Raw genomic sequence first — 21308 nt, 5'->3', positions numbered from 1 at the left:
TTTGACTATGATAGTTGACACAGTGTATGTGTAATGTCCAAACTACATGCTCACATAAGTATAGGCACTCAATAAATGCCACAAGCAAATGTAAGTCAGCACAAATAATAGCAACATTTCTAAATTATTAAATTACTGGAAAATGCCTTTAATCATAGAATAAGGTAGATTGTCCAGAGAATAGATAGATGGATCCAACATTGTTCAATTTTAAAGTCTGGTTTTCTCATTAAGTATACTCGTCTGTGATTATTGTTACTTTAAAAAGTTCTTTCTCTCTCCTAGTATGCCTTGCCAGTGTAAAAAATTAAACATACTTTTAAACACATCTAAAGAGATCTTCAGTATGAGAACCAAATTCATTTATACATTTGGCTCCATGCATGATGCTTTGTAACCATTATCTCATTAAGGTAAAATAATCTGAGTTAATTCATAAAGTTTCTATGACAGTATCTATCACCTACACAATCCGTCTTCTGTTTCTGTAGTCTCAGTTTTGATTTATTACCACAATGCCATTCCTCTTACACAAATTATCATAAAATGTACTTACTGTGATTTTTTTTTGAAAAACAGGGTCTCAAACAGCCTAGGTAGGCTGGTCTCAAACTTTTAGCATAGCCTTTAACTTCCACCTCCCTGCCTCTACCTTCTGAGGGGATTTCAACCATGCACCACCATGACCAACTTTTGTAAGCTGAAACCAGGGCTTGCAGTATGATGACAACATTATCCAAACTGAACGACTGTATTAGTTACTTCTCTATTTCTGTAATAAAACACCTAGACCCCCAAACCAACATTTAAAAGAGAGTTTATTTTAGCTCATGGTTGCTGAGGGATAAGAGTCCATGATGGCTGAGCAGAGTCTTAGCAACAAATAGCAGCCATGGCCAGAAGAACAGGAAGCTGAGAGCTCACATCTTGAACCAAAAGCACAAAGCAGCCCGAGCAAACTGAAAGCAGAAAGGTTTTTAAATCACACTCTGCCCCACGTGCTTCCTCTACCTCCTAAACCTCCCCCAAACAGTGTGTTACCAACTAGGGACCGAGTGTTCAAATGCTTGAGACTATGGGGGACAGTTCTGATTTGAAGCACTACATTCAACCTCCTGGCTCTAGTCTTATGGCCATAACATAATGTGAATTTCATAAACTCAACTTCCAATGTTTTCACAGTCTTTTACAGTCTTAGCACTGTCTGAAAAATCTAAAGTCTCTTCTATTAACTCAAGGCAATCCCTTAGTTGTCACCTCTTGTAAAATAAAACTGCAAATTACATACTTGCATCATACCATAGCACAGAATATATATTACCATTCCAAAATAGGGGAGTGAGGACATATCAAGGAAATACTGGAGTAAAGCAAAACTAGAACCCAGCTAGGCAAAGACCAAATCCTGTAGCTCCATATCTCATGTCTACTACTTTAATTTCTAAGAGCTAGGTGCTCTTTCCCCCAAGATTTCCTTCCTACAACATGCATCTCTCTCTGGCTGGCTCTGTTCCCTATATACAGCACTCCTTGGCAGATATCCCACAGCTCACATCTTGGGTATTCACTGAAGTCTAGGTTTCATGCATACACTCACACAGTGGGCTTTTGCCCTCTCTGGCCCTTCACACAGGAAATCCTCTGTCACATGCTGCGTGCTCTTATCAGCTCTCAGAAAACATGAAGTGAGCATCTACACTTCCTTTACTCTTGCATCGATCATGACTAAAGCCAGCACCACACGGAAAACACTGCTAAGTTTGACTTGGGATGGACTTTGGCCCTCTTGAACCACATTAGCACCAATTTTGTTTGCATATACATGTGTATTATATACTAATTTAAATTTAATTTCCCATATATAAATCCATAATTTATTAAAGACTCACAGAGCCACAAGTATGTCCTTCTAACTGTTTATCAATAACTTTAATGTAATTTATTGTCAAGTCAGGTGCCAGACAGACTAGTAGACTCTGGGAATGTAATGCAAAGTAGAGATTGGACTTCTTACCATTCAAAATGAATACTATTATTGCTTTTGAAAGCACAACAAATTAGTGTTTGACTAAAATTCTTATTGATTCTTTCTAGAACTCTTTGAGGTAAACAAAATAAATCTTAAGGAAATCTCATTTTGCTGAACTTTGGTCAATATTGGTCACTCTTGATCCCTCTCACTGAAAAGTTCCTTAGCTATATTATTATTTTGGAAACTCCTTTCCCACAACCTATGAACAGCTCAAAATGCACAAAATGAGCCTGTCTAAATTTTCTACATTACTTAATTCTTGGATATGATTTAATGATATGAATTGGCTTAAGCTATTTCTCATGGAAATAAAACCAACAAATACCTACTGCCCGAGAATCATATGCTAGACACTAGTAGGTGTTAAAAGAGCTGATGAATCATCTTTATCCTTCTCTGTCACCCTTCTTTCAAAAATAAGTTAACCTGTTTTGTTTCATCGTGTTTTTTCCTTTTCTTTAATTACAAAAGCTTAAATTCAACATGCATAAATTTGATAACTACAGAGAAAAATATATTTTGTCTGCATTCTACATTTCCTACCCTTATACTTGGCCAGCCTCTATGCACCCAACTCCTTCTACTTGGAGCTTCTAACAGTGCTAGGCATCAAAACCAGCCACCTACTCCTTTTCCTCAGCCCACTTGTCTAGTCTTACTCCCAAATATGCTCACTACCCTGGGGTTATTGACCCTGCATGTTTTCAATAGACCAGGAACTCTCACTTTACATATGATGTTCTTCATCGCAGTGCTGAATCTTAAACTTCCCCTCAGTGTCTGATAACTCCAAATCCGATCGCCAAATTCTGAAATTACTTTTGTGCCTCCTTCAGTGGGTCAGCAGAACAAACAAACAGACACTGAGCAAAACAGGACTAGTCCCTATTGTTTCTAGCTGATGTCAATCATGAAGGAAAAAACAATTACTAAGACAAACAACAACAACCATAATCCAAACATAAACTGAGTAAACCGTGATAATGACAACGTCACACAACTTTAAGCTTCCTCTGGAGACTGCCAAGCCATTTAGCCATAATCTTCCATTCTTCTCTCGTCGGCTTCTCTTTATTTTTTCCTATGCAAAGGATACTCTGTATCAAAGAGGTAAGATGAAACAAACCGGACCTGGGTGCAAGGCCTGTAAACTCAGCTATCACCGACACTGGGTCCCACCACTCCTTGGAGCAGATGGCTTTGTTTATGTCAGCAGATTTCATCAGCACTGGGGCTTCCCTCAGAGCTGTCCGCACTCTTGCTCAGCTGTGTTTCGTGATTAATCAGTTCCCTCAGCAGTTTTCTTCCTCTATCGGCAATTGATTTCATTAACCGCTACCTTCTCAAATCCCCGGCCTGTCTGCGCTTGCTGTGTTTGCATTTTCACATTAAATGAAAACTGTTGATTCATATTCCTTGGCTAATAAAAGTATGTAAAAGATACAAACAGGAAATATTAAGTGCTTTCTCCGGACCAGGTATTTTCTATTTTTCATGAATGGTATTTAATGCTTCTGTACTCTATGTGTATACATGGCTTCCTTGAGGATCACTGCTGTGTTAGAACAGAGAATACTGTTGACTCCATGTGATTAATAGACCTCCCCTCTCTCCTCTCTCCTCTATCTCTTTCTCTCTCCTCTCCTTTTCTTTCTCTCTCTCCTCTCTGTCTCTGTCTCTGTCTCTCTCTGTCTCTGTCTCTCTGTCTCTGTCTCTCTGTCTCTGTCTCTGTCTCTGTCTCACACACACACACACACACACACACACACACACACACACACACACACTCTTTGCTCTCCTTAGCCAGCAGAACTAGTGAGTTTACAGCACTTTTGTGGACAATGCTGCCCTCTCATGGCTTCAAATTTTCTCATTGGCAAGTTTTCCACATAAGATGTGCTGAATATCTCCATTAATATTTTTTTTTCTAGGAAACTTACAGTTTTAGCAGAATTTAGATTTGAGTATTGCTTTTAATGGCTAAAAGTTTAAATGATGGTCAAATTCAAGTAAATTAATGGCACGTCAACAGTTGAATTAATAAAAACTGGAAAGGCAACAGGATTTTGATCTAAGTTTTAATCTCTAAAAGAAAACCCATGTACAGAGTCCTAAATAATTTACTTCAGAAATGAAAATGGTGTAAATGCTATGCCATGGACTTAGTAGAAGGTAAGTAAAATGTGAGCAGTCAAGAGGGTCCCTCTGGTTTTCTTTCTTTCTTTCTTTCTTTCTTTCTTTCTTTCTTTCTTTCTTTCTTTCTTATTTTTAACCCTTATTCCAACAAGTATGTTTATGGTGAGGAGAGAGTAGAGGAAAGTCATGAGAACCATGAGAGACTCATCATTAAGTTCTGTATTTAGAGATTCAGATTTTAAAGTCATTAATATATGTTGATGTAAAAATAGCAACAACTACGGACCACAGAGATTTAAATTATTCACTCAGTGGTAAAGAGTCTATTGGGATTTTGTAATTAGTTGATGATTTTCACTTAAAAAGTCACAATTGTAGATGACAGCCTTTACCTGACACATCATGACTATTCACCACTGCCATAACATTAAGTTAAAAATGGAGTTACAAAGTTTGACTGTGGGTTTTCCCTTTTCATTCTTGACCCTATCATGCCCCCTTGTGACTGACAAAAAGAAATTTCCCTTTTGTTTAATTATAGATAGTTGTGACCACAAATTTAAAATCAGTAAGTAAAATAGGAAGAAAGAAAAAGGGACATCTATGCAGGTATTGCTTGCTGGATCATTTGCTGAAATGGATTTAATATGTTGACTTATCAAATCTTCCTCATCCAACACAAATAAGGTTTTGATGATCACCACAGGAAGCAAAACATTTCCAGCGGCAGAATGATAAAAGTTCTGGTGACATAAACTTTTTCTCAGCTCTCTCTACGAGAGGGGATGGCAAGCATGGTGTTACTTCTACTCAAGCAAAATTTCTTGGACAGAAATAAGCAGTTACTTGTTGAATGTTGATTGGGTCAGTTCTCAACTCAATTTGCTTTTGACCTTGGCTCAAGAGTTTCTATATTTTTATATTATTCTTAAAACAGCTCCTTTTGAAATTCTTGTGGAGGGACAGAAAAACAGATCAAAGCAATAAAGATGTTTATTGAACTACCTTATCTGCTGTATTGTATCCCACATGCCCAGACTGAGCATCAAAACTCTCTGGGTTTGGGGTTACTATTTCACTGAAGTAGCCATAACATGGTTCGCTTCACAGCAGATAAACTTCATGGGGGTTTACAAAATGAGTGTACAGCAGGAATAGACAAAGCAAAAGCACAGCACTTACTTAAACTCATTTGAAAATGTTTAAATGTTTAATGTTTTGTATCTGACAAACAGGGTACAAAATTATATTTATATCAAAAGATTAGAACATAGATATAAAAATAACTAATCACATACTAAGACAGAAAAAATACACATTTAAAACCCAAAAATGAGTTACCATGAATTTATCAATGGCTAGTGACTGATATGACAGGTATTTGATTTATTAGAAATAAGAAATTATTTTTGCTATTTTAATTTAGATTTTTAAACATATACATGAATATACATAACTCAGAATTCAATAAATATAAAAACAAACAGGTAATTTCTGAGCTACAAGAATAGATTTTCTTCTTAGCTACTTATAACAAAAGTACACATTAGACAAGTCATTAGTACACATTATTAAAACCATGAGATTTAAATTCATGACACTATAAAGAAAGAAGTTAAACGCACTATGTAGATAATTTAAAATTATTATTTTATATAGTTTTAAGAAAAGATATAAAACCATAGCCATTTGCTATTTCTTGCCTGATGTTTTTATATTTAGCCTGTATATCAAAAAGAATCAGAGTGATTTATAGAATAGTTTCAAAAGTGGATAGGAAAAAGAAAGTAAAAAAGATGCCTCCCAATTTTTACCAAATTCTTCCAAAACCATAAAAAAATAAATTGCATTTCTCTTCCAGGGATCATATGTGAAATCTCTATAGATAAAATCTACCAAACTGATGTATTTAGTTTACTGACTAACCAAGCAACTTGGGAGCTCTCAAAGGAACGAGTACATGAAGCGGATGGTTTTTGAATCAACATTCCATGAATTACCAGCTCAGAGACAAATTACAGCTTAATTGCCACAGTGCACAGCACACAGAAAAGTCAATACCAATGTACATGAAACAGGGAATCGTTTAAAATAAAAGGGCAAAATAGATCATTAAATGTGAAAACATAATTTTCTTTGGAAACCAAGGATTTTGTAGTTACTATCTTAGATGTAGTTATCTATGCATTAATTTTGTTCACATTAAATATAACATAGAAAACTTAATTCAAAAAATTGTCACTATCACATACAGCTACCGCTCAAAAGCCATTACTTACCTAATTTTTTCCTTAATTTTTTTGATTTCATTTTCTGTGCTCTCTTTAGCATCTGCTGGGCTGTAGATATATCCTTAAAGCCCCTGTTGAAAAGATAAATTTAAAATCCCTAAGGCATATTTAGACATAGACATATATGTAAATGTACACGTTTCAGTTCGATCACATTCAACAAATTTGGAATCCCACTTAAGAAAGCCTAACTTACTGCAAAGGTTAGTTTCTTAAAGATTAATGACTTCTTAAATGCCCTCCCCACAAAAAAAAATCTGCCTTAGATATCCAGCAGTCCTTCAATTTCTTATTTTCTTTAGTATAAAATAGAGGACTTACCATTCTTCTGAAATTTTTTCTTCTTTTTCAGATTGCAGTAAACTCTTCCTACTGGTGTTTGACTCAGGTGTCCGGGATAAAGTTCTGTTTTCTGATCTGCTAACAGAAATGCATGTTTTTGCTTTTTTTCTTTTTTTAACAGAATCCACACAAGTACAGCAGCTCTCTTAAAAACTACAAGCTGTTTATGTTGTCTCAAACTTGGAAATAAAATCTATTTAAGCCACAGAGGAGCTTTATCTTGAAAAGTCATAAAAGTCTTCCATTAATTTAAAATGTTTACATTTCAATTACATGGGGCATATTTCAATTCTTTTGCTGAAAGGACCGTGGCTCTAGGATTTTTATTCTAGTCCTTCTCTCTACCTGTCAAGCCATGAAGATCCCTTTACACAATGACTGCATTATTTCACCAAAATGTAAGTCGGGTCCTTGCTTTAATGCTTCTTCTACACACAATTTGAAAATTAGAATTTCCATATTTAACATTCCATGTGTTTCATCTTCTAATTCAGTCAATTCACATCTGTTTTTATAGATGTCCTACTTTTGTAAGGGATGTGCAACTTCTGTCTTTGCTATTCATAAGTTGGTCCCTGCTTAAAAGAGTCAGTTAGCTTACCTGCTACTTAACTGTGTCTGTTCTGATGAAAACAAATTTTCTTTCTCATTCCATAGCCATGCCTGAGCTGGACGAGTTGGTACAGGAAGTGAAGTTTCATCATGTTTCAGAGCCTGAGAGTTCTTATTCTCAAAAATGTAAATAAATGTAAAGTAAATCGAACAATTCCAGCATTTGTGTTGTTACCGAACATGTATAAACCTGAGCAGTCTCAAAAGGGACATTTATTACAAAATTCAAATGATAATAAATTGAAATTCTGGAACATGCTTAAATATTCTTTTATTACATGGTGAAGAATATGCTTTTTAGTACAGCTCACGTATAAAAAGTGATTAATTGCAAAGCTTCAAAAAATCTCAGAAAACAAAAACTTCAAAGATTATCAAATAAATAACAGATATTGCAGTCCCTTGACCTCTGGTTGAGGATCCTCAGCTGCCGCCTCTCGGTGCGTATTTCTGCATTTTTAAAGTGCCGTCAACGAGTAATTTTAGTCTACTGCCAAACACGCAGCTGAGGCACATCATTTTTTTTTTCTGGCTACTGTTAAATAAAGTGTTGAAAGAAATCCAAAGTAAAGAAAAAAATAAAGAGCAAATGAAAGAAAAGCTACATGAAAAATTACATCTGGGGATGAGGAGGAAGTCAAAGGCTTCTAAAAGTAATTATGTTTTTCAGGTCAATAAATTGCATTATTAATCACCACAGTGTAGAAGAACCTTCAGAAGCCAGCAAAGATCGAGCAGTCAGAAGTGTCCATGACATTTTACCTTTGGCCAGGGCAGCTGGTTGGAGGAAGGCAGTGTTTGGGAAGGGAAGCCGGTGGAATCTAAAACTGGCCACTCTTTCTCCAAGGCATCCTGCACAAGAAACGGCATCAGAATGGACAAAGTGTAACTGGCAAACCTTTATCAGGTTTCCTTGAAATTGTACAGTGTATCAGAAATATTCATAAATCCATGAGGATTTTTGTTTATAAGAAAGTTTGACTTAATCTTGCAAAAGGCTGTGCCTCTCTCTGTTAAGTCACACATTATGAAACATTGATGGGGGTTTTCATCAACCCATTGGATGCTAAGGAAAGAACTGATATTTAATTGCTCTAAAATTGAGGTAAATATTGTTCTGCATATTTATTCATTACTGACTTTCAGCTAAGTCTAGAAATAACTAAGAGGCATCAGTTTTTTAGCTCACTGCCATGCGAATTGCATTTTCTACTAAACATTGTTATTTAAACTACAATATTTTAACACATTAGAATCAGTTTTCCTAGTACTACACATAAGCTAAGGTTTGTCTTATTTTTTTTCAAATTTCAGAAGTATTTTGCGTGGAAATAAAAGAGAAAATTTTAAGAATGAATAAAAATGAGTAGTATATAATTTCTCATGTAATTATTCTCCAACACAACTCTTCAAATAGGAAAAAAATGGTTAGTTTATGCTTCAAGTGTAAAATTTCTGCTTTGTAACTCCTTTCTCTTCATCCTGAATCATACTTGTTCCATTTATACAATTCCCAAGTTTGTTCTTTATTCAATAAAGTTATATTAATTATATAAGTGCTGTACATTTAAGATAAAATTATCTGAATTTTATTTAATTGGGTTATCTTATCAGATATATCTTAGAATAAACTTCTGTTTATCTTATGAACAAGGTCACCAAAATACTGATTAGCATTTAGAAAGCTGTAAAATAGCCAAACATTTTAAAAATTAGTAGGATTATATTCTAAGGGGATATTAACAGAGTTTTCCATTCACACAAATTCAATCTGCCTTGGTTTTTGATTTACTGCTGAAAATGTAGGACTAAGACATAGTGATTATTGGTTGACTAGGTAACAACACACTGTTACTTGGGCCTTAGTCTTAGGAAACAAACCAAGTTCATGGTATTCTGATACCATGTAAGGAGAACAATACCCAGTTTACTATCTTATGGAAGTTCCTATTATGTATTATTAACATACAAATATCTATCTTACCATTATATTGAGTTTAATAGTTACAATTGGGCAGTGAGGAGTTAAGTTTAATTTATTGTGGTTATAGCAAGTAACAGTCTACTAAACATCTCCAAGAGAATTTTAACTATTCTCATGACAAAATAATAAATATACTGGTTAGTGTATTTTACAATAAAAATAATATTTCCACCTGGAAGACATGTTTTAAAGTATTATATTGCAAATACTAAACATACAAATTTTATTTTTCAAATAAACTATCCAAATGTGTATATTCTCCAATAAAGCATTATTGGAGAGAGACAGAAAGGGGGCATGAGAGAGAACTCTCACTGACACCTTCAATGTTCTTCTTTCTCATATCTTAGAATGATAAGATAAGAAAATGGCAGCTCAGAAACAATGCTGTTGTTCTGTGCACACAACGAGAGGAAACAAGAGTTTATTCTTCAGACTTTGAAAGAGTTGACACGAAGGGCATTTGCTTTGATATTTCTGGAAAAGTTATGAAAATAAGATATTGCAAATGTTTGCAACATAAGCTGCTAATATTAATCACTTGTTAAATCATGTCAGAAACTCAGTAAACTCCCTTTGACTTCTACATTCAGAATGGTTTGTCTGGTTCATGACAGATGATAAAAAAAATTTGATGACTGCCCTTAAAAAAAAAGAACTACAGTTCAACATAAACTCTTGAGAGGATGTAGGCTCCAATTTTTAAATTATTTTCTGAGTGGCAATGTAGACTTATTCAAGGAAAGATCACAGGTTGCTGCACACCAGCTATCATGAAATTAGTGATTCTACTGTAAAGGAAATGGTTCACATGGAAAGATGACAACCAGCAAAAGACACCAGGCCAGCTGACTAGTTGCTATGGGAGACCACTGGTGCTGCCAGGCCTGGCATGACTTTATACTAATCTTCTGGTAACTAAAAAGAAAATAACCTGTGCTTTAAACCATCTGTCCAAACATCTCATTCGTTCCATCCTAGAAGTACTGCACTAGCAGTACTCCCCACAGAAGTTCTATGTACAGCAGTACTCTCCACAGAAGTTCTATGTACAGCAGTACTCCAACAGCAGTACTCTCCACAGAAGTCGTCTATAACAATACTCCAATAGTAGTACTTTCTACAATAGCATTCTTTATAGCATGTTCTGGTGGAAGCTTCACTTCAACTCCCCTCCCCCAGCCCTCTCCCCAAACCCTGCCCTGTCTCAATCACTTCAAACACTGCTCCTCCTCCAGAGATGCTCAAGACCACCCCCACAGGATATTTAAGCTGCATCTCAAAAAACAGACACATGGTTTTCTAGTCTCTCTTCCCTCTCTCCTCTATGGGGGCTGGAAAAATCACCCAGGAGGGTTTTATCTATTAAACCGGGGTCTTTCTTTCTTTCTTTCTTTCTTTCTTTCTTTCTTTCTTTCTTTCTTTCTTTCTTTCTTTCTTTTTCTTTTTCTTTTCTTTTTTTTTTTTTTTTTTTTTTTTTGGTTTTCGAGACAGGGTTTTTCTGTGTAGTTTTGGTGCCTGTCCTGGATCTCGCTCTGTAGACCAGGCTGGCCTTAAACTCACAGAGATCTGCCTGCCTCTGCCTCCCGAGTGCTGGGATTAAAGGCATGCACCACCATCGCCCAGATTTTTCTTATTTCGGTTTGATTTGGTCTAATTTGGATTGCTGTGTCAGTGGAGAGGCCTATCAGGGTGCAGAAACTTTTCATAGCAGTTGCCTCTAGAGCAGTACTCTGATAGCAGTACTTCAGTAGCAGTACTAACTATAGCAGTATTCCAATAGCAGTACTCTCTATAGCAGAACTCTCTGGAGCAGTGCTCTCTATAGCAATTCTCTCCAGAACAGTACCCCATAAGCAGGACTCTTTAGCAGTACTCTCTTTATCCTCTATGGCAGTACTCCAATAGCAGTAATTTCTAGAGCAGTACTCTCTATAGCTATACTCTCCGTAACAATAATCTCTAGAACATTTCCCTCTAGAGCAGTACCCTATAAGAGCAGTTATCTCTAGATCAACACTCTTTAGCGCAGCATTCGTTGCCTTATTACATAAATGTAGAATGAGTGTTTTTCCCCTGAAATACGTCACAGAATCTAGAAATAGCGCTCTCTTTCTCAGACTTTGATTTTTATTTTCTTCAATTATGTGTATATGTTGGGAGTGGGGGAAGTTTGTGGCTGCTTCTCAATAAGTGCAGTACCGATAGATGCCAGAGGAGGGCATCAGATCTCCTGGAGGTTGTGTTTCAGGTGGTTGTGAGCCACAAGATGCTTGAGCTGGGAACTGAATTGGATCCTCTATAAGTGCATGCAGTGCTCTTAGCTACCCATCCAGCTCTCCAGACCCCAACACATTTTAAATTAATATTTAATTATATAGAAACCTTTGGAAATACTTTTCTTTGCCTGTAAATATATACAAAATTACACAGAGTTCTAGAACCATTTTAAGCACCACCACCTTCGAAAAATTATCATAAAGTGATAAAGATGGTTATAGTTATTTAAATACAAGCAGAAATGTTACCAAGAGTACTATATATAAATAAAAGCTTATTAATATCAAATGTATTGGTTATCACGTAGTACATTGGAGAAAATAAAATTGCAATGTGTCAGAAGAGATTTGCCAAGGGTTATAAACATACCTCTACTGTGGAAAATGTATATTAATATATTATGTCTATCATTGAATACTTACAGGAAGTTTAGGTATTGGTTTAAAATATCTTGTCCCAAAACCCTTTAACTTACAGCTGACATTGTGGAGGGCTTCACAATTCCTCTTCCTTTATGACTGCTATCCTTAATATTGAAAATTAAGTTCCTTAATTTTGAAAATTAGCTTGAAAGTTTGATCAGACTTAAAAATATTTTTATTTGAACAGAGAAAGCATCATCTAACAAAATTAAACTTTCTCTGCCTCTGACTTGCCCTACCAAACCACAGTAACTTACAGAACTTCCTGGATTACTCATAAGGATGCTTAACAGTAAGAACCTGTTCTCTAGGGGAGCTGATTCACTGATTGGGTCTGTGTTTTCAGTGTATGCTAGACTTGTGAAATTGAAAACTTACACATTTGTCTTGCAGTAGATGAAACCTCATCTAATGGGCCATTAGGATGTTTGCTTCTAAATATTGACTGCATCATAATTTCAATTCTGTACCACCATTGCTATTTTTCACCACAACAATCAGCTGATATTAGCATATTAATGTGCTAATAGAATGAGGTCTGCATAATATTTCAGGTTCTAGATCATTTAAGTCTGACAGGTAATCACTTTGAATCATAAATATCACACTTCAATTTTAAACAGTGTTCTGCCACAATTGTTCCTGGGAAAGATGAGTATTTCTTTTTCTTAAAAACAAATGCAGGATGATTTGTTTTCTAATTCCATCCATTTCCCAGAGCCAGAAAGACAAACATGATATGTACTCACTTATAAGTGGATATTAGCTGTTAAGTAAAGGACGATAATGCCACAATCCAGACCCAGGGAGGCTAAGTAACAAGGAGAGCTCGGTGGGGGTGGTGGTGTGTGCATGGATCTCCTTGGGAAGGGGAAATAGAATAGAATGGACTAGGAGTGGGTAGAGATATAAACAGGAGGGATCAAGTGGGGGAGGAAGGAATGGAGGGAGAGAGTTTTTGGAGAGAAGACTGGAATTGGGGCACATTTTGGGAAGGGGTTGGAATCCTAGTACAGTGGAAACTTCCTAGAACCTATGAGGATGATCCTAGTGAGGACTCCTAGTAATAAAGGATACAGAGCCTGAACCAAACCATCTTCTGTAACTAGGCAAGGCTACCAGTGGCAGAACTGGGACACCAACCAAGTCACAAAATCCTCGACCTACAACCTGTCCTGCCTCCAAGATGTGCTGGGAAAATGTTGCTCAGAGCTTGTGGAAATGGTCAATCAATGTCTGTTTTAACTTGAAGGAGCCCATCCTGGACACTGCCTGGATGGCCACGATCTGGATTCTGGATGGTGCAGACACCTAGGGTGGAACCTAACACAACTGAAAAAAGTCAATGAAATGATTCCAAACAATATTCTGCTATAGTCATAGATCGGTGCATATATCAATTGCCATCAAAGAGGCTTCCTCCAGCAGCTGGTGGGAGCAAATGCAGAGACCCATAACCAAACATTAGGTGGAGCTTGAGGAACCCTGTAGAAGAAGGAGAATGACATGGCTCATAAAATCTTTGGCTCATAGGGGCTCACAGAGACTGAAACAACAACCATGGAGTCTGCATGGGTCTGAGCTAGATCCTCTACATACATGTTATGGTTGTTTAACTTTGCATTCTTTGTGGTACTCCTAACAATGAGACTGGTGGTGTATCTGACTCTTTTGCCTGCTCTTGGGACTCTTTTCCTCCTTCTGGGTTGCCTCAGACAGCCTTGATAGGAGGGTCTGTGTCTAGTCTTATTGTAACTTATTATGCTGTGTTCAGTTGCTATCCCAGGGAGGCCTGCTCTTTTCTGAAGGGAAATGGAGGAACTGTGGATCTGGGGGTGAGGGGAAGAGGGGAGGAGAATAAATAAAACAAAACAAAATAGATACAGGTCAGCATGACTGACTTATCTACAAGGTACAGGAAGTACCAGTGACTTCCTAGATGTTTAAATTAACCCTGATAAAGTTTTATAAATATGCTCTTGGGCTTTGTACATGGACTGCGTGAATGAAAAATTCAAGTATAAATAAATAATAAACTGAAAAAGTAAATTGGTAGTTACTGAAGAGAGATATAATGAATTTGAGTAGGTGAATTGAATATAACAATTTACTGCCTTTGAAAGCAACACTGTATGTCCTGGGAGAGATAGAAGGGAGAAGGAGCAGTGACCCTTGTTTCTCAAACTGCCCTGTACTTTTTAAGAAAATTCTCCCATGGGAATCTACTAAACTGGTGAAAAGCACCTAACATTTAACTTTCTGCTGGATCTTCCAGCCCTACCAGGGTCCTCCCGCTCTGACTTCCCCTAAACTCACTAAGAAATCTATCAAGACAGAAGCAAAAGTGCAGAAATCATCCCATGAGTCATGTCACATTTCTCATTATGCTCCTCTGCGAGATTTTCCCTCTGTCATTCGCAACCATTTTACTGGGTGGACAAATCTTTTGAAGAAGGTGTTATCGTCCCAGCACACTGTGCCCTGAGAATGTACTAGTCTACCTACACATCACTCAATTAGACTATTCTGAATAAAAATATTAACTTATACATCCTTATTGTGGGGCAAGGAGTCTATAACAGCTCCACCTGGATTAAGTTCTTAAACCTATTGGAAGGTCAATCTAGAAATTGAAGCACAAAGCCTAGGCTAATAACTATAACCTCAATTAAATACACTGCAAGACAAATTATATTAATTCTGCCCCAATCCAGTCACTCACAACACTACAAGTGGCCACTGGAGTCTATTGTGAGAAAAAAACCTGCCTTATAGAGCTAAGGGATTGATATTCTTGGTGGATAATTATTCATCTCTACATATTCTATGGTAGCTTCTATTATATGCTTTTCTTGCAGAGATGTTCATAAGCTAACAAACAAGAGAATAAATGGTGCTGTTTCTTTGAGGAGAAAGCAATGTGTTTGCTGTACAACATAATAAAATAACAATATAATCTAAAGCATAAAAAATACAGTGTTCTCTAGGTCAGGGTTAGTTCAGGTATCCCATACTGAAGTTCTATGTACAGAAACTGTTAACCAACATGAAGTTCTTGCTGCCTACAGTAAAGTTTACTTTCATCTGGAAGTCTTAATTCTTCTAAAAGCATCCAGAATGTGTGCTTGCACAAATTGTTATATAGAATGTAGGGTAAAACATCACATACCACAAAGTTCTTGGCACTTAATAAGTTTGGTTAACTATATTTAAGAAAACAAAAAATAGCTGTTGGTTGTTAGTGTCTTTGGACAACCACTTGCTACACAGCATGACATTTAAGGAACAAAATCATAGCATACTGAAGTAGCTGTCTAATGCCAGGAAATTTGTCAAGCTAGTTCTATATTTTTTTCCTTTGGATAATTGCAATAAAAATATTCAAGTGCATTTCCAAAATGCCCTGAACTTGTGGCCGTGTTGTTTTATGTAGCTATCCTGGCACCAAGCATGGTGTGTATCATGTTATAAGCATCAAGGAATGGCTTCTTAGAAGAGGGTAAGTTTGAATAGATTTTATGTGATTATATTATGATATATCTTTAAAGTGCAGAGTCTGATACAAAAGAAAAAACCTAAAACCTACACTGTGAAAAACATACACCTCAATTTAAAAGAAGATGAACAAAGGGTCTGAGCAGATACACTTCAAGAGAACATACACAAATGATCAAGATGAGTATATTCAGGAGAATACACATTAAAAACACAATGACATGACATTGCATACAGGAAAGATGGCCACTACTACAAAGGCAAACAGTAACAAGAATGCAACAGGATATGAAGAAGAATGAGTTCTTTCACATTATTGGAGGGAAAGCACATTACTGTAATCCATATAAGGAAACAGCATAGAAATCCCTATGAAACTCAAAATAGATCATCTGACCCAACAATTCCTCTACTTGGTATGTACCCCAAAGAAATGAAAACAACACTCTAAAGAAAAGTACATGTGCCCCATGTTCATTAAGAAATAGGTAAAAATAGTTATGGTATGAAATCAACTTAAATACCCATCAGTGAGTAAGCAAAGAAAAATGCACTGTCCCTATATAGAGTGAGATGGTATTCAACCAAAGTAACTGATAGAATGTCACTTGCAACAAGACAGAAGAACCTGGAGGGCACTGGGACAAAACGCACTTGTGATTGTACTGATCTATGTGGAATCTAAATGAACTGACACATAGAGTTAGACTAGAATGTTGATCCTTATGGGTAAGGACAGCTAGAGAGGAGAGAAGAGATGCTGGTTAATGGACCCACATTTTAGTTTAGAAGCTTGAGTGGTAGTTTAGGAAATAATGTGCTTGCTATGCAAGTATGAGGATTGGTGTTCAGAACCTCAGAGCTCATCAAAATGCTGTGCTTTATGGTTTGTCTGTGACCTCAGCATGCAGAAAGGGAACACCAGGATATTTGGAGCAAGCTTTCTAACTAGAATAGCCAAAATGGCAAGCTCACAGTTAAACAAGAAACCCTGCCTCGATACACATGATGGAGAGTGACTGTGACAGTACCTGATGTCAACCTGGAGCCTTCACACATGTGCAAAGTTCACTCCCACAATGTGAACATGCATACACATATGACACAAACATGCATAAGCAATCAATTGGTTTATAAAAAATTCAGCTCATTATCATACATTGTGATTATTATTTAACAACATATTGCTTTCTCAAAAAAATTCTAAGCAGATAAAAAAGAGATTACCCCTTAAAAATGAAAATTTATTTCAGTAGTGCATACATTAATTAGTTAGACTTCATTATGTCACTATATACATATACATATTTTAAAACATCATGTTACAAATAATAAATAAATAAGCTTTATTGGCCACTTAAAAAATAAACATGAAATACATGGATTTTATGGATGGAAGAAATTCTGAAAAGAATATTAAAGAATGTAAAACTGTGTGAAATGTTTAGATCTCTATCATTTGTATTTCTGGAGCAACTTTTCAACAAAAAAAGAGAAAAAGCAATTGAAGCAAACGTGCACAAGTATTTTCCAAAGCTGTTGAGAGGCATGAACCACAGATTCAAGAAACCTTGACCTCTCTCAACCCAAGGAGGCAAAATTCAAAGATAATTATGCTCAGGTAAGGCAACAACAACAACAGAAACAGAAAACAAACTTAAAAGAAATTGACAATCTTTCAAGTGTCACCAAAAGTAGAATACATGTTAGGGAGACCCTGTCAGTCAAAGAAAAATATTAGACATGTGGTTATTCAGGAAGAAATAAAGGGAACGGACAAGGCCAAAGATCAAATAAAAAAAAAACTAATAAAAGAGGGACAAGAAGAAAAGCAGAAGTATTTGATTAATGCAAAAGGAAGGGTTACAGGAAAACTTAAAAACTAAACACAGGACAGAGAGGACAAATGGAAAAACAAATAATAGAGAAGCACTAGCCAAAGAAATCTGTATAGGCATAAACACAGAGCAAATACACTTAAAACAACTAGTTCTGCAGAGAAACTAGAGTAAAAGGGGGAACTGTATTAGGGATGGCTCTGTGATACAATGATTTAATTATTGTAAATATGTACATTGTAACCAAAGCCTCAAAATAGGCTTGCACTGCCATACAGAAACTAAAAGCTGTCTTAAAAAGCCCATAACCATAAAAGATTTTATTATTATCTCCTCAGTAACTCACAGATCACTAGGAGGATCGAAGATTACTTTAAAGCAGAAGACAGTTATTATAAGAGATCAAGATTTTCATAACGATCTGTGCTGGAAGATGGAAGATGGAAGTAAAGTGCTGGCTGTGCATGGATGAAGACAGGAGTGTTCCAGTCCCAGCACTGCAGTGGGCGGCTATTCAGGCTTTGACCTGGAAGTACCACCCCCATTGAGGCTTCAGTAACTGTCATGCCTACAAGGCGGGGCTGAGACTGGAGCCATGAAGACCAGAGATCTGGATGTGCCAGCTCTCTTGGTTCCTGGATACTGGACACTGGAGGCAGACGGAGCAGAGTTCTCCAGAGAACACTGCTGGACTGTGCTAAACCTTTCCCAGACCCTGTAACCTATCCCTTCACTTGTAAGTTACCCTACAAAATAAACCTCCCTTTTGACTAAGTGGAGTTGTCTTAATACTATAAGGAAAACTATGGCTGTGGCACATTCCTGCAATCTGACTGCTAGTCAGGGTGACAGATGATCCCCAGGGATTTTTAGCCATCCTTTCCCACAGGTGAGTTCCAGGCTCAGTCACATCACTGTCTCAAAAAACTCATTTGGAGAGATATACATGATGGCAGGCATAGTATATCTTCTGTCCTCTACATGTGCCCACAACCACATATACACACATGAAAAAAAAGTAGCAATTTACTTATTGCTTAAAGAGGATGCATTTCTTTTTCTTTTTTGAAACTATATGTATGTATGTATATATATATATATGTATATGTATATATATATGTATGTATGTATCTGTGTTTGGGTTTGGTTTTGTGCACCCATATGAATACAATGTTCTTGGAGGCCAACAGAGGGAGTCAGGTCAGATTCTCTGGAGCTTGTTTAGTGGTTGTGGTTGTGAGTCCTTGGGAACCCAATGTGGATTTTCTAGAACAATATTAGGTCTGAACCACTGTACCATCTCCCCAATTTCTTTTATGTGACATGGAGTATGTCTCCAGACTTTTATAACCAGTTACCAATCCTAAAACAAAGTCTTTCTGAAAATAGAAAGACAGAAAATAAATGAAAACCAAATATATGAGACCAAAACAGCCTTTAGACCAAAACCTGAAAAAATCTAGAGAAGAAAGACAATTTACAGGCTCAAGAGCTTTTTAAAAACAAGTTAAAAAAAAACGAGACAAAATGTTATATGTCAAAATGAGTAATATGAACTATACTAAATTGATTTACTCAAGAAATGCAAAGTTTTATATTAGGAAGTTAATGATTGATGTGTGAAAACTATTGGATAAAATTAAAAGAACATACATAATCATCATTAGCACCATGACTATAACCTGTAAATGGTAGGAAAGGTAACACCTTCCTAATGCATGAAGATTCTACAGAAGACAAATAGGAGCCATGTTACTTAAAGTCTACCTATTAAATGTTTCCATCTTGAAACTAAGAAATGGAAAGATGTTTGCTGGGATTACTATGATTCAAATAGCACTGGACATAGAAATCAAAAGAAAAAAGAAAGAAATGCTAAAACATATAAGAATAAAAAACAGAAAAAGAAGAAAGCTTCTTGTTATTTGTAGACGACATAACTGTACATATAGGGTGTAATCATATGTTTCTTTCTTGCCTTCCTTTACCTAAGTACCTGGTAGCCACTTTCCAAATTACCACACAAAGGCTTATATTAGTTATAAACGCACGGTCAATAGCCCAGGCTTATTACTATCTAGCCCTTATATTTTAAGTTAACCCATATTCCTTATTTACACTCTGCCAAGTTGCAGTACCTTATTTACCATGGCATATTTATCTCCTGTTCCCTCTGTATCTGCTGGCAACTCCTGACTCTGCCCTTCTCCTTCCCATTATTCTTAGTTTGGTTGCCCCACCTATACTTCCTGTCTGGATATTGGCCAATCTGTGTTTTATTAAACTAATTTGAGTGACAAATCTTTACAGTGTACAAGAGGATTATTCCACAGCAATAGGGTATTTAGAAATTTTGAGAGACTACCCACTAAAATTGGGAGTAATTTCAGCAAATTGCTAAAAGATGTGAAAAGGAATCCTGTTTACAGAACTGAATTTAATATGCAAACACACCAAATACCTAGAAATAAATGTAACCAAACTGCCTGAGAGCTGTAACAGAAAGCTTTACATGTATCTACTTTAATGTAGATACCTCAAAAATTTGTATTTTTCTGTTGGCATTATAATAAGAGAGCAGAACTCAGCATCTCATAAATACATACATGTGCATGGATGTAGACAGGAGTGTTCCAGTCCCAGCACTGCAGTGGGCGGCTATTCAGGCTTTGACCTGGAAGTACCACCCCCATTGAGGCTTCAGTAACTGTCATGCCTACAAGGCGGGGCTGAGACTGGAGCCATGAAGACCAGAGATCTGGATGTGCCAGCTCTCTTGGTTCCTGGATACTGGACACTGGAGGCAGTATTTTCTGTTTTGAATATATTGTTAGTACATTTGTTCAATGAAGAACATAGGTTCTGATTCACTCATATCATATCTCCAAAAATTAGATAAATTACTTTTGACAACAGAGATAAATTTACCATGGTAGCTAAACTAGAATGATATTACAATTAAGCTATTATTGTCTTTGAAAAGCTGTTAACTTATTTTCAAAGTAACTGGAGATTTATTATTAGAAAAATAATACCATTTTTTTCCAATGATAAATAACAAATTCTCACTGACGTGTCACTATATTCAAATGCAATTGAAATTAACTGATGGAGTTATTGAGCAGAGATAGGATCTAAGAACCTCACTGGGTACATGAAACCACAGGTTAAATCAAGTCCTATATTCACTATTTTCTCCTACATATACACACATTTCTATGATACAGTTTATTAAATATTTATAAGTGTTTCAAAACAATGTTGAATAATAAAACAGGGCAGGTGTTTTAATATACTGTCATAAAATTATCAGCACAAACAATTTTTGCTTCCAAGTACAAGAGTAAAATAATCTTAATATAAACACAAACATTACGATTATACAACATTTGGCCAAAGACATCCAAGAAGACAACAAAGACATCCAAGAAGTAGCTTGGGAGCAGGTAGGGTGCATGCTGTAGATAGCACAAAGACAAAGCAGATAACTCATTTCCTGGACAAGATGGGGACCAATGGTGGGAGATATCATCACAATACTCAGGACTATGCACAGTTGATCATTTTGAGTTTCCCATTCAATATTTTCATAGCACGAACAGAAGGGGAGTTTTATATTAACTAAGCGTATCACAGTCATGAAATACAAAGACAGAGTTGAGGAATTGTTCCATTCAAAGGAGATGAAGGGAAAGAGGGAAAGATGCCAAGTACTTGCCACCTACAATCCTGGCTTACTACTACTCAGACTAAAAGTTGGATGGACATTAGTAGGACAGCTGAAAATTTAGATAAGGTCAAATACATCCTAATGTTCATCCTAATGTTTTCCCCAATTTTTCATTGTCATTAAACATGGTATTAGCCTCCAGAGAA

General features: G+C 36.3%; 1 protein-coding gene across 1 annotated transcript in view; it reads right to left on the bottom strand.

Moving 5' to 3' along the window:
* Positions 1-21308, bottom strand: part of Lrriq1 (leucine rich repeats and IQ motif containing 1) — a 164479-nt gene that overhangs the window by 72802 nt on the left and 70369 nt on the right. Inside the window, 4 exon segments of the mRNA XM_059245811.1 lie at positions 6448-6530; positions 6781-6876; positions 7403-7524; positions 8176-8265. Coding sequence (XP_059101794.1) covers positions 6448-6530; positions 6781-6876; positions 7403-7524; positions 8176-8265 — 391 coding nt within the window.

The sequence above is a fragment of the Peromyscus eremicus genome, chromosome 18 (genome assembly GCF_949786415.1).
Source record: "Peromyscus eremicus chromosome 18, PerEre_H2_v1, whole genome shotgun sequence".
NCBI classification, from domain to species: Eukaryota; Metazoa; Chordata; class Mammalia; order Rodentia; family Cricetidae; genus Peromyscus; species Peromyscus eremicus.
Note: the sequence above shows the minus strand (reverse complement) of the source record. Positions and strands in the feature narration are given on the sequence as shown.